Below are 12337 nucleotides of genomic sequence, written 5' to 3' on the forward strand. Positions count from 1 at the left end.
GTCTCGTCGATGACCCAATCTACCTGCTCTTGCATTCGCCCGAGTAATGCATTATGGTGAATTCGATTGGATGCACTAATACGTACCGAGGGTGGGTTAAGGTCCATTCATAGCCCGGGTTTTATTTAAGTTTATCTCAAGTTCATTTACATTTACTCTTTCACAGCTAATGAAACGGTCCTTACAACATACATACAGATCGTTTCATTACCTACGAAAGATTAGAAGATGAAATTAAGATAATCATAAATAAACAAACGGACTATGAACAAACTTTGCCCGTCCTCAGTGCGCACATTCAATTCGTTATGAGTTTCGTGCGTATCGAAAAATTTAATTTTTGTCCAACGAAAAATGTCGATCGATCATTTCCGAAGTACAACGATTGAAAAAGCTGATATTTTTTGTGATCTAAATTTGAATAATCAAGTGCACTGAGAAAAAATTGTATTAAAATTGAACAAATATTTGTTCGAATACGACTGTGAATATATTTATTTAAATTAAGCAATTATTTTCTAAAATTCACGAAAAAGGTTTACATTTAGAACTTCTGTATTTAATTTTAGAAATTAGTTGTTTAATTTGAACAAATGTATTCACAGTCGTATTCGAACAAATATTTGTTTAATTTTAATACAATGTTTTCTCAGTGTGGATAATAATATTATTCTCTTCAATTAGTTTTAAGTATATTTACTTTAAGAGAATTTTAAATTAGAATTTATTGTGTGTTATGAAGATATGTTGGGTACAATATTATCTGCAAAATATTGTGTTGCAATAAATCGTGTTGAAAATTGAAAAATTGTAACTAATTACCTTTCACAATATTTTTAGCAAGAAATAATTGTACTTGAACTTTTCCGTAAGATTAAATAAAGTAGCTTTGTTTTAACTAAGTTTTGATATTGATTTGTATGAGTATAAGAGATAAAATTCCGATAACACAATAGAGAAATAATATATGAGAAGATACATGTGTATATTTCTCGCAAGTACGAGCTCATAAATGCTCGGTATATACATTCCTTTGTACAAGAAAAAATAACAGTTTTACCTATTACATGTCTCTTCCAATCTGTTGCACGATTTCTCTTTCTGTGATTCTCTACATCTTCTTTAGTATTAACCCCAAGTCTCGCACTGATATCGATTGCTTTTCTCTAAATGCCCGATGAATACTTCCGCCTCTTCTTTCGACATTTCACCTGTTTCCTTCGCTAAACAGACGAATTCGTCACGTACATCGTTCGGCATGTTTTTCGAGTTTCCTGCTAGATAAATGTTGCCACCGTCCCGTAAAAATTGCCAGCACAACTCTCTTTGTTGACGTATAATATGTTGCACATACCTGAAAAATATTCGGAAAACATTAGAAACAAAATAGAGACAAAAATAAAAATGGTTTTTTACTCATAACATAATAATATAATTTTAATTTTATAGTAATCAATATTTTACTTATTATTTTAAAATATATGTTGCATTATATGTATAAATTATAATTTATATAATTAACATACACACACATATGACAACTAATATAACTATTCTATTTATAATATGACATATGGAACAATTAGTTTCGCAAACCTTGTCACTTGTCTCCTACAACTCACTGAGTGCTTTAGCATACTCACACTTTATTCTCTTGGTCCCTGGAGAATGCGCAAAACACTTTCAAGTCCTTTTGCTTAGACAGTCTCTCCAGATCATCCTTGCAATGGTAATCCTTCTCCTTGTTCCTACAGCCAAAGAAGAGCACATAATCCTTTAGACTCTTGTTAGTTATAGCTCTCTCGAGAAACAGAGACCTAAACGGCGCCAGTCCTGTGCCAGGACCAATCAGAATCATCGGCTTGTCCTTCGTGAACTGAAAGGTCCCCTTTTGCAACCAGAACACCACCTTGTCGTTACTCTTCAAACCAGCTAACCACTGCGAACACAAACCGAAACGCGGCTCCAACAGCCTCGTCTTGTACCTGACAACTGCTACCAGAATCTGTATCGCGTTTGGAGTAGTTTTCGAGCTGGAGGCGATGCTGTAAGCGCGCGGTTTCACAGGAGACATGATTTCGAAAAGTACCCTCGCGTTTAGCTTGCTGGTAGTATGCGGAAAGTCCGCCAGGAGTTCCAGGATATTTCTTCTCGGTCTGTTGATGTAGTCGTACAGCTCCTCTTGGCCAGTTGGACTGGAAAACTCGCAAAGCTTCTCCTTCTCCAGTTCGTTCTCACTGATTAAGGACAGAGTGTACATAGTGGATCGACGTGGCTTGAAGTTCAAGTCCCAATATTGTTCTACAATTTCCCCGAGAGTCAAGCTGCGCTTCAGCACAAAGGGCACCTTTATCTCCCTCTGCGACACTTGTATCACTGTATCCGGGAAGAGCTTCACGTTGTGCTCATGAAGGATGTCGAAGAAATGTCTCACTTGTTCCACAGAGTTTTTTGGTCGGACATAGACAACGTCACCCGGCTGATATTCGACGCCGTTCGCTTGTATCTGGATCAGTCTTACGTCCTGAAAGTGGTCCTCTGATGTGGTTTTTTTATTTTCGACCACCGTCCCTATTCGCACCTCATCCTTTATGAGTGCTTCCTCTGCATAGATGTTGTTTCTGGATTGACAAAGATTATCCATGGAACTCGTCTGACCCTTTTCTACCACGGCTATGTCATATCTTTCGATTATCGAGTTTTCTTTGTCAACTTTGTCCTCGACAGAAACGTTGAAAACATTCTCAACAACCTCCCAGAGTTTCTTTACCCAAGGATCAACAATGGCGTCTATTCCCAAATTATGCTGGTCATCCGCCAAGCCGATCGGTAACAATTCCTTTCCACCCAACTGTGCCAACCGCTTATTCAGCTTCTTTGCAGCAAAGTTGAATTTCTGGTAAGAGCTATCACCTAGACCTAGTACACTGTATTTCAGATCTTGCAGCATGTTTGTAGGGAGATTTTTGCGCAACAACAGCCGCCAAAATTGTCGCATATTGGCTGGAGGATCACCTTGTCCTGTGGTAGCTATCACAAAGATCACCAGTTGATCAGAAATAAGATTGCAAGTATCATAGTCTTCCAGAGATGAAACAGTGCTTTGTAATCCTTTTCTGCAAAGAAAATCAGTTTAATGTCAGATATTACATGTTCTGTAAAATATATATAGAAAGAGGAACAACATAAGTATACATGAAACTATATTTAATTAAATATTATTATAACAAATTGCATATAATTATATTATATAAAAAATTATTAAAGTGATTAAGCAATTATGCTTGAATAATAGAGCGCAAACAAGAAGACTACAAATACCAAGAATGAATCATTCTTGTTTAAAGAACATTTAAAAATAAAAATAGTTGGGCATGAAGTGAAAGCAGCTTGTGTGCCAAAGTCTTTCTGAAGAAGAAAGAGAAAGAAGATAACAAGAAAAGAAAAGAAAGGAAAGATAAGGAGGAACATATGAGGATGAAAATGAAAATGGAGATAAGGAAAATAATGAAGATAAGGATAAAGGATAAAGACAAGAATAAGAAGAGTAAGAAATCAAACAAGGATGAGTCCGAGGATAAAGATAATGATGAGGAGGAGGAGAAGGAGGAGGAGAGAATGGTGGTGGGTTCATGCCAGAAGAACAATAACAAAACCTTTTGGCACTCTTCCAGATCTGCTCGGCGACGTCTTGAGCGGTTCCGGTCTCGCTTCCGTATAATACGCGCACGATTACCTCACTGTTCATCTTCGTCATTGTGAATTTCATTTGAATATAAATCGAGACGGATTTTGTTCTCTTTTTTTTTCAGACTGAAACGTGTCTCCGATTTACGTGTCAACAATTTAACACGAATTTTTCCATTCTCTACGGAGGCTTTTCTGCAAACAGAAGATGAAATTTAATCTTCACTGAAATGCACCTAACTTGATTGCGACAGGCGGCAATTGACACATTTCAGCTGATCGTCAGTGAGGTTAGTGTATAGCCCGCGCTTCGGCACCTTGCAACCGCATCATGTGACGCTTCTGCACTCAGAAACAAAATGATAGATCTGTGATAAATCGACCTTTTCGGCCGGAACGTGCAGAAGGTGTAGCCAAAAGGCGTGCAACCAACCAGACGGCGACGCGGGAAAGCGCGTCTTGGCTCTCGCGACAGTTCGTCTGGCTGCGGAATCTCGCTCTTGACGAAATGTCAAGGATAAATGTCTAGGCTAAGCTCTCGAACGGTCGCTTGGCGATGGGCCCGAGATATTTATAAATAAAAAAATAGCCTCGCTCTCTCTCTCCCTCTCTCTCTTTTTCTTCCTCTTAGTCTCTCAATTTTCACCCCGTCCCTTCGTTTTAGCTGACCATCGTCGTGACAGATCAATCGATTGATCACTCGTGACAAGAGAGATAAGTCGCAGATTTGATAAAAACAGCCGCAAAAGTCGTGTGTTTGAGGTTAGTTCGGACCAACGAGCGCGAGCGCGCGCACGTTCGCGCAGGCTCTAGCGTGACGTAACGGTGCGGGACGTCGAGGAGCGTCGGTTGGCAACACTGACGTCCCGTCTGTTTGCGGATGACTGTCAAAACCTACTTTCGCGAGAGAGGAGCTGCGAGACCCTCGTCGCCGTCGCCGCCGTTGTTGTCGTCGTCGCTGCCGCACGCAGTCACTCGCATCGCGCTCGCTCTCTCTCTCTCTCGCCCGTTCGCTCACTCGTCGTGCTTGCGTGCGTGCGTGCGTGCGTGCGTGCGTGCGTGCGTGCGTTCACCGAGTTCGACGTGAAGGAAAGAAGAAAGAAAGCGGCATCATGAGCGCGCGTGAACATTCGTAGGAGAGAATGTCGTGGCGAGTGTCGTGATAACTCATCGTCCTCTTCAGTGAAAAGGGAAAGGGGGAGAGAGAGAGAGAGAGAGAGAGAAAGAGAGAGAGAGAGAGAAAAAGAGAGAGAGAGAGAGAGAGAGAGACGTCGCCGTTGCTGCCGTCGTCGACGTCGACGGCTACTCCGTCACTCGTCGTCGTTTCTTCCCTCCGCCGCCTCCGTCTCTTCACGTTCGTCCGCGGATTCTCCGTCGCCAAGGACGCGCCTCGGATCGGCCCCGCAGGATCAAACTCCAAGGTACTCGGATCCTCGACTCGGACATCCCGTACGCGTCCTCTCGTGCTCGGAGTCGACGGACGCCCACGCGCGCGCGCGCGCGCCTCCCCGATCCGCGTGTCGTGCGTTGCGGTGCAGCTATCTGCACTCCTTCCCTCCTCTCTCTCTCTCTCTTTCTCTCTCTCTCTCTCTCTCTCTCTCTCTGTCTGTACTAAAGCAGTGCGATCGCGTGACCGATGACTGGCTGATCGTGGGTTTCCACGACTGGTGTCAGTTTCAAGGTCCTCTCTTTCATGGAACCGCACAGCCGAGCGTGACGGTAGCTTCTCCGCCAGCTAGCCAAGCAGGCCAGGCACCTGGGTGGCCCTAGTTACTAGACACCTGAGAGCCACCGCGCGCGCACATATACACACACACACACACACATACGCGCGCGCGCGCGCGCGCTTCCGGGCTACTCTGCGAAGGTAGCGTCTCCGCTGCCGCGCGGGACTCCCGTCATCAGCTCGTTCTCGCGACAGTGTTTCCCCACGAGGCGCAGCAGCACACACGCGAGAGAGGTCAGTCAGCCACGGAGAGGCTCGGTCACGCGGTGTCGCGTGTCTCTCGCGGGTGCAGCCGAGTGTGTGACGCGGGCCGCCGCACAGAGCTGCCTCTCTCGAGGCTCTCCGGGTGCTCCTCCGAGGTGCAGCTCTCGCGCGGTGCGCCAAAAGTGCAGCCGACGAAGCAGCGGCGCGGTAGGCACTTATATTTAGATTCGAACAGATCGCGTTCGGTTCGTAACGACCGCTATTATTACCGAGCTCTTCGTCTCGGCGACTCGGTCGTTGCGAGTTCGAATTCGAAGTTCCCTCGAATGTCCCCGGAGAGGAACTCGAGAGCTCGCCTCCAGCTAGCCTAAGCGTCACCGTGGTGACACCCGGAAGACGTCTCCGAGAGCTTTCCGAACGTTCGCGCAGTGAACGTCGAGTAATAGTTGGGCTTCGGGCTTGTTCTTTCCGGCCGAAGCGCCGCTGCATGGGAACTCCGTTCCTTCTCCCTTCGACGCTTATTTGCATATTTCCTTGGCTCCAGCGGCAAAAAGTGCAGCCCGTTTCAGCTGAAAAGAGCGGGCCACCCGTCGCGTGAATGTTGTACTTTCCCAGTCAACAATTAACCCCGTTCTTCCCCGCTGCATTCTTTGCATCATCCTCAGCACTGGTTTCTCTCTTTCCCTCCGTTTTGCCAGTAAGTTTCCACTATATACCCGTCTCTCTTCAAGTTCCGAAAGTGTACATCAGCAGGGAAGGACTCATGTGATTGTTGCGTGTGATGTGCTATATCGCGCTTTTGTTGAATGCGAAGTTACAATTTCGTCACCGTTGCTCGATGTTCACTGGCTCGCGCTGTTTATTGGCTGCACATTCTTCTCGGGAAGTACTCGAAGAACTCGCCTCACCGCGGTGAAATCGGAGCAATGCGTGCTGCACACGCGGCGAGCACGGAGTTTGCACGCTCGCGACCTTCCGAGACGCGCTTATAGAGGAGTGTAACGCTTTCGCTCGAAAGTGCGCGTTCGTTTGAGCTCACGAGTGCAGAAAGTGCAGGAGGACGCGTCGGAGGCCGCAGTCGTTCTGCACTTTCCTCGCCGACGTCCGCGAGTGCTCTCGCCTCAGCCCACGTTTTCCACCCTGAGGATCGAGCGGACGGGCGGTTCGTTGTCTTTCGGCCGCACTTTCTCTCAGTCTTCCCCGCTGCTCTTCTCCCGCCGGACGCTCGGCTCGAGAGCAGCCAAGTGTGCGTGAGTGCAGAGAGTGTAAGTAAAACAAACCGCGGACCAGCGAGGACAACACGCGCTTACCCTGCAAAGGACACTTCATGTATCGAACGGTCGCTATAAATTATCTATAATTTGACGTCTCGCCGGCTGAAGCTGCCCGTTTTAATTGCACTCTCCACGCTCCGCGCTTCTCTCTTCTCTCTCTCGCTGCGGCCAAATCCAGCGAATCTGACAGATGGGAAATTCAGGAGGTCAAAGCCGGGACGAATAGACACCCCGTTGTTTGCGCTTAGCTGTGTACGTGAACAGCTGCAAGGGTAAATCGCCACAAGGGTCAAGGCAACGTGATTATGTAGTCTCCAAATACATGGTTTCATTCATCAGTCCGGGTATAACGGACTATTCGTCCAGGCTAAGCGAAGGAATGCTTCCAGCAACTTCGCACCAAGACCAGTCTGACGTTTCGGTTATCTTTCACTGTGTGTTCCAATCGACCAACTTGCTCCTCTACATCACTTGTGACTCCTGTCATCTCTTTCCAGAACTTCCATAGATGTTGCCACCACATTCAACGGCTTTGTTTCACCGCAACCTGTCACGATGCTGATCACATAGCGCAGACTGCACCGCACACAGAGGCTCGCAGACCTCCCAAGTGTACCATGCGTGGCAAGGCGTAGGGTCCTCCTGTGGGTCTGCTGCCACCTAGAACCGATCGCAATACCTTTAATGTCCAGTGCACACCAGCCAGCTGTCAGCTGCGAACCCGAGCTCTACCTCAGCATCATTTGCAAACCGCAGTGCTTTTCTCGTGGCCGAGAGCGAGTAAGAGACAGACCAGGGAGACCACACGCTTCTCTTTCACTGAGCATCAGCAGACGAAAATGAACAGCAGGCTCGAGGAAACGGAGTCGAAGTGGACCTGCGAGTACTGCACGTACGCCAACTGGCCGTCGTCGCTCAAGTGCACCATGTGCCGGGGCGCGAAGCCGCTGTTGGGCGAGGATATCTACCGCCTGCGCGAGCCAAGTCCGCAGCGGGCCTCGTCCAACGTCGCCTCCGGCCCCGTGACCCATCACCACCACCATCACCAACAGCAGCAGCGGGCGAGTCCCATCGCGGATCCCGCGTACGGCCACAATTACAGTCAGAACGTGCCGTCCGCGGGCAAGTGGTCGTGCAGCATGTGCACGTACCTCAACTATCAGAACACCACGCGCTGCGTGCAGTGCGGCAACCGGAAGCTCGCCATCATCGCCACCGGCGCCAGTGCGACCAATACTATCGCCAACGCCATCGTCACCAGCACCACAACCAGCAGTACCACCACCACCACCACCACCACCGCCGCGGCGACCGGCATGCTCGGCCAGTCGATCCACTCACTGGCGTCGAACCTGCACGAGCACTTGGCGCCGCTGCGGCTCGCCGATGGCCCGCCCAACTTCGGCTCGAACAACTCGCAGTCCACGCCGGTCATCAATCTGCACCCCGAACGGGCTTACTACGTGCAGCAGCAACAGCAGGCTAATATACATCCGGAGAAGTGGTCCTGTCACGCGTGTACTTACGAAAACTGGCCCAAGGCCACCAAGTGCGTCATGTGCGGCCAGCCCAAGGACAGGGATAATAGGCGGGACAACAGGTCAGCCGTGAGTAACTTGGGGGTACCGAGTCCCGAGAGGGACCATGGCCAGCAACGGGGCCTGCCCTCGCCGCCCCATGCGCCTTACATTCACCAGACGCAGCGGGAGGACAATTCGGCGATAGGCAGGAGGTGATTACGTTGCTTCATGATTACGATGCGACATGTCATGTTCATGAGTCCCATTTAATTGCGAGTTAGGATTTTTACTTGGGTCTTGGGTCCGATGAAAGAACTTTTGTTACTCAAATCTGGCATGATTGATGTACAAGGTAGCTAAGCCCGCGAGAAGCAGTAAATGCTGTTGGCAACTTGGTAGCAGAAATGTAACGAGATCTGTCAGCAGAGTATGATGACAGACTGTCGTCTGTCGTTCTGTAACTATTTAAATGTATCTAAATAGAGCATATCGCAGGTCTTGCTCGGTTTCTGCCGCCAATCTCCTGTTCAAGTTGTCATAGCTGGTAGAACACAAACTTAATACCAGCACTGTGTAGATCTGTTATGGCATTTTGATCGGATCTGCCAACCTGCTGGTATATTACTAATATTATACATGTTGGATCCGTTCTTTATAGTTGCATCAAGTTGCACTGTCTGTATTTCAAGCGAAACATCTGCATTTGGTGGAGGAGAGAGAAAGTAAAGATTATAAGACAGTTTAGAAAGTGAAGCTTTAAAGAACGGGTCTATAATTTATCTAAGCAAAAAGATGTTCCCAGTAATTTCGCGTTTTAACAATTCGACACTACAGCTAGTTTAACCGTCTACATTCTGTTATTATTATAATTTTTGTATTTATAATTAGATATTTTTTTCGGCGCCTCGCAAAAAATTTTTGTAGCATACACAAGTGAAAGTATTACGTAATATATATCTGTTTTTTACAGCTGTTAGAATATTAGCTGTACTTGAAATGAAGTAAATGTACATTTGACACCCGAACAAAGAGAGAAGAAAATAGAAAGATTTCGAGATAATATGGAAGATACAATTGTAAAAAATAGATCTACTAAATTGGTGCAAAAAGTCGATCGTGTTTGTCATATAAAGTAGTAGACGAAATTATCGAATTTCGAAGAATCAATAATTTTCACGAATTGAGTGAACAGCATTGGCTCGATACTTTTTTATTCATCTAACGAGAGCTTCTTATTTTTCTTTAATACTACTCAGACCTTCTACAAGAATTTAATTCCAGAACCAGATATGATTTATTTAGGCTATTATAAAGATTATTATAAAGATATTCTCGTCTTGTGAGCGTTGCATGTTCTGTGGATCTATCTGATGAATTTTATTTTATGACATACATATACGATTTGTTTCAGAACTCCACACAGGTACGCAGATAGTCGTAACGACAGTCTTTCCACTCCTCAATCCCCCAATAACTGTGATTACGAGCGCCGATTGAAGCAGCTGCGACGTCACACCGACTGGTGCTGGCTGAACGCCTGTCTCGGCATCGTCGAGGGCGACAACACCCCCGTAGAAGCTTACCTGGCGAGCGGCGGCGACCCTGCTCGCCAATTGACTCATTCTGAGGCTTTACTCCTCAACAGAAGTAGTGCTTTTGACGTCGGGCACACCTTGGTGCACTTGGCTATTAGGTGAGCCGCCGACTACGCCGGCTGTAGCGTCATGTTATCGAATATTAATATTCAAGTTTGGGAAAGTTACTTTACAAAAGTAACCCGTCACTGTCACATGTTACACGTTGGAGAAAAGTAATTTTAGACTTGGAACCAACTGTACTTTGCCATTGCCGTAAAAGTGACGTAAAAGTAACATTATCATTATCGTTACTCGCCATGCAGCACAAATTTTTAAGAAATGTCGGAAAGATGTCCAGATGAGGTCGGATATTTCTTAGATGTTCTTAGACATCTTCCAGAAATTTGCCTTTGTGTTGTCTGAGTCATTTTAAGAAGTAATTTGTTACCGTCATCGTTACTCAGGAACTAACGGGTCTTTATAGTTTCTGTCGCTTTTTTCACTAGCTTTTGAAGACTTTATGATTTATTGCAGTCTCGTGCGTATATATTCTACATATATGTGAGGTAAAGATAAAGATAAAAGTAACGATTATACTTATTACTTATAACGGTCTTATATTGGTTAACCAAAAGATATAATTGAGTTACTATTATTGTTCCTAACGAAAACAGATAATATCGTTACCAAGTCGTTATTGGAAAAAGTAGCTTGCAACGGTAACGAAGTTACAAGTAACGTGTTACTTCCCAACCCCGCAAATATTATAAAATATTCAAATGTTTTCAAGATATGAAAGGTGAGAGAAAAAACACATATCGATATATTCGCGATATGCAGGCTCGTACAGATCTCGAGTAATTCTCATTCGACGTTGGTATTTCGACAGGTTTCAGAGAGAGGATATTTTAGCTACGTTGTTGTCGCAAATAGAAGGTTCGGGCTCGGGAGTGAAAAGAGTGCCGAGTTATGTCGCACCCGATCTGGCGGGTCAGATACGCCGGCACGTTACCAACAGTATACGCCTACGGAAGGGCTCGTTTCCTTGTTATTTTGTCACGGACATGGCCACGTTTGCCTTACCAGCTGAGGTGATTATAACACATCAATTGTAATGATTAACGTTAACTTAAAATAACAAGATGGAATATTATAATATTGGTTTACCAGAAATGTTAAAAAGATGCATTTCCTAATTTGCCGATGTTTTTTAAGGTCGAGGACTTACCAAGCATCGTGCAGGAGCAAATGCTAGAGGAATTGTTAGATAAGGAGGCCCAACAACAATTGGAAGGCGGTGGCGGCGAACCGGCAGCTTTAAATTGGTCTCTAGAGATTACCGAACGGTTAGGCAGTCGTTTGCACGCTCTCTGGAACCGATCAGCGGGCGATTGTCTCTTAGACTCCGCCATGCAGGCCACCTGGGGTGTCTTCGACAGGGATAATGCTCTAAGGAGAGCGCTCGCCGACACTCTTCAACAAGCAGGCCAATTGTAAGCACATTTTGCGATATTATACGAGTAATAGTTGAGAGTGCAAATATATGTTTGTGTTTATACAATAATATAGCAATATACGGTGAGTTTCGAGTACCCGCTTTAACGCGGAGATAATGAACATTGTTGCAGCTTTTATCCCCGCTGGAGAGAGTACGAGGCATCGCAGGCATCTAGAATGTTAGATTTCACTTTAGAAGAGACGCAATGGCAGGAGGACTGGGAGAGCTTGCTGGCTACAGCTGCTCAACCTGGCAGCGCGTTAGAACAATTGCATGTATTCGCTCTCGCTCATATACTGAGGCGACCTATTATCGTCTACGGGGTCAAATACGTCAAGAGTTTTCGCGGCGAGGACATAGGTGAGTGCTCGACGAAACTTGAAGATTTCTTCTCGCGATTAGATAGATCGTTTCACTGTTTGCGAATGAATATCGACAAAGTTTTAAGCAATATTGCTTAATATCAAAGAAATAATAAATAATATAAGTAAATGATAAATAATAATATAAGTACAGATTTAAATTAATATATATATTAAATTTAATTACACATGTATTCTTTCGCAACTTGTAATGTGTGCTCTCTATCTGATATTTCTATCCTAAATTGAAGTTTAATGGAATCTGATGTATTCTCTACTGTTACTGGATTAAATTCACTCTGATAGATTTAGGCACACTCGTCTGGATAAAAAATCCACAAAACTCGTCATGTTTGCAGGCTACGCGAGATTCGAGGGCGTCTACCTACCACTTCTCTGGGAACCCTCGTTCTGCATTCGTTCACCAATCGCCCTTGGCTACACGCGAGGTCACTTTACGGCGCTAGTGCCGATCGAGCCTTACGCCTC

General features: G+C 45.5%; 2 protein-coding genes across 7 annotated transcripts in view; one reads left to right on the plus strand and one right to left on the minus strand.

The window, feature by feature from the left end:
• Window positions 1-966: 966 nt before the first annotated feature.
• LOC105180909 (NADPH-dependent diflavin oxidoreductase 1) lies at window positions 967-5316 on the minus strand. 2 transcript variants are annotated; one of them, XM_025301750.1, is made up of 4 exons: window positions 5300-5316; window positions 3657-3882; window positions 1644-3116; window positions 967-1354 (listed from the first exon to the last, which is right to left on the minus strand). In XM_025301750.1, the coding sequence occupies exons 2-4, from the start codon at window positions 3767-3769 to the stop codon at window positions 1129-1131; spliced, it is 1812 nt and encodes a 603-aa protein (XP_025157535.1). In that variant the 5' UTR covers window positions 3770-3882; window positions 5300-5316; the 3' UTR covers window positions 967-1128. The 2 variants fall into 2 exon arrangements, with proteins under 2 accessions (XP_025157535.1, XP_025157534.1); XM_025301749.1 differs by lacking the exon at window positions 5300-5316 and adding an exon at window positions 4121-4283 and having other exon boundaries at window positions 3657-4029.
• trbd (ubiquitin thioesterase trabid) overlaps window positions 4916-12337 on the plus strand; it is an 11462-nt gene continuing 4040 nt past the window's right edge. The window contains exons 1-8 of one of the 5 annotated variants that reach the window (XM_011137252.2): window positions 4967-5108; window positions 5362-5647; window positions 7389-8623; window positions 9823-10104; window positions 10878-11079; window positions 11204-11481; window positions 11617-11846; window positions 12208-12337. The exon at window positions 12208-12337 is cut by the window's right edge and continues 300 nt beyond it. In XM_011137252.2, the coding sequence (XP_011135554.1) occupies window positions 7731-8623; window positions 9823-10104; window positions 10878-11079; window positions 11204-11481; window positions 11617-11846; window positions 12208-12337 (2015 nt within the window). In that variant the 5' untranslated portion in view covers window positions 4967-5108; window positions 5362-5647; window positions 7389-7730. The other 4 variants (XM_011137248.2, XM_011137256.3, XM_011137253.3 and 1 more) reach the window with 4 other exon arrangements.

The sequence above is a fragment of the Harpegnathos saltator genome, unplaced genomic scaffold (genome assembly GCF_003227715.2).
Source record: "Harpegnathos saltator strain DR-91 unplaced genomic scaffold, Hsal_v8.6 scaffold45, whole genome shotgun sequence".
In the NCBI taxonomy this organism is placed as follows: domain Eukaryota; kingdom Metazoa; phylum Arthropoda; class Insecta; order Hymenoptera; family Formicidae; genus Harpegnathos; species Harpegnathos saltator.

Excerpts from the sequence above, each read along its gene's own strand:
- LOC105180909 (XM_025301750.1), bottom strand. The coding sequence starts at position 3,769 with ATGAAATTCACAATGACGAAGATGAACAGTGAGGTAATCGTGCGCGTA. Across the intron at positions 3,117-3,656 it reads ATCTGGAAGAGTGCCAAAAG|AAAAGGATTACAAAGCACTG; the intron begins GTTTTGTTATTG and ends TTTTCTTTGCAG. Across the intron at positions 1,355-1,643 it reads AGGGACCAAGAGAATAAAGT|GTATGTGCAACATATTATAC; the intron begins GTGAGTATGCTA and ends AATATTTTTCAG.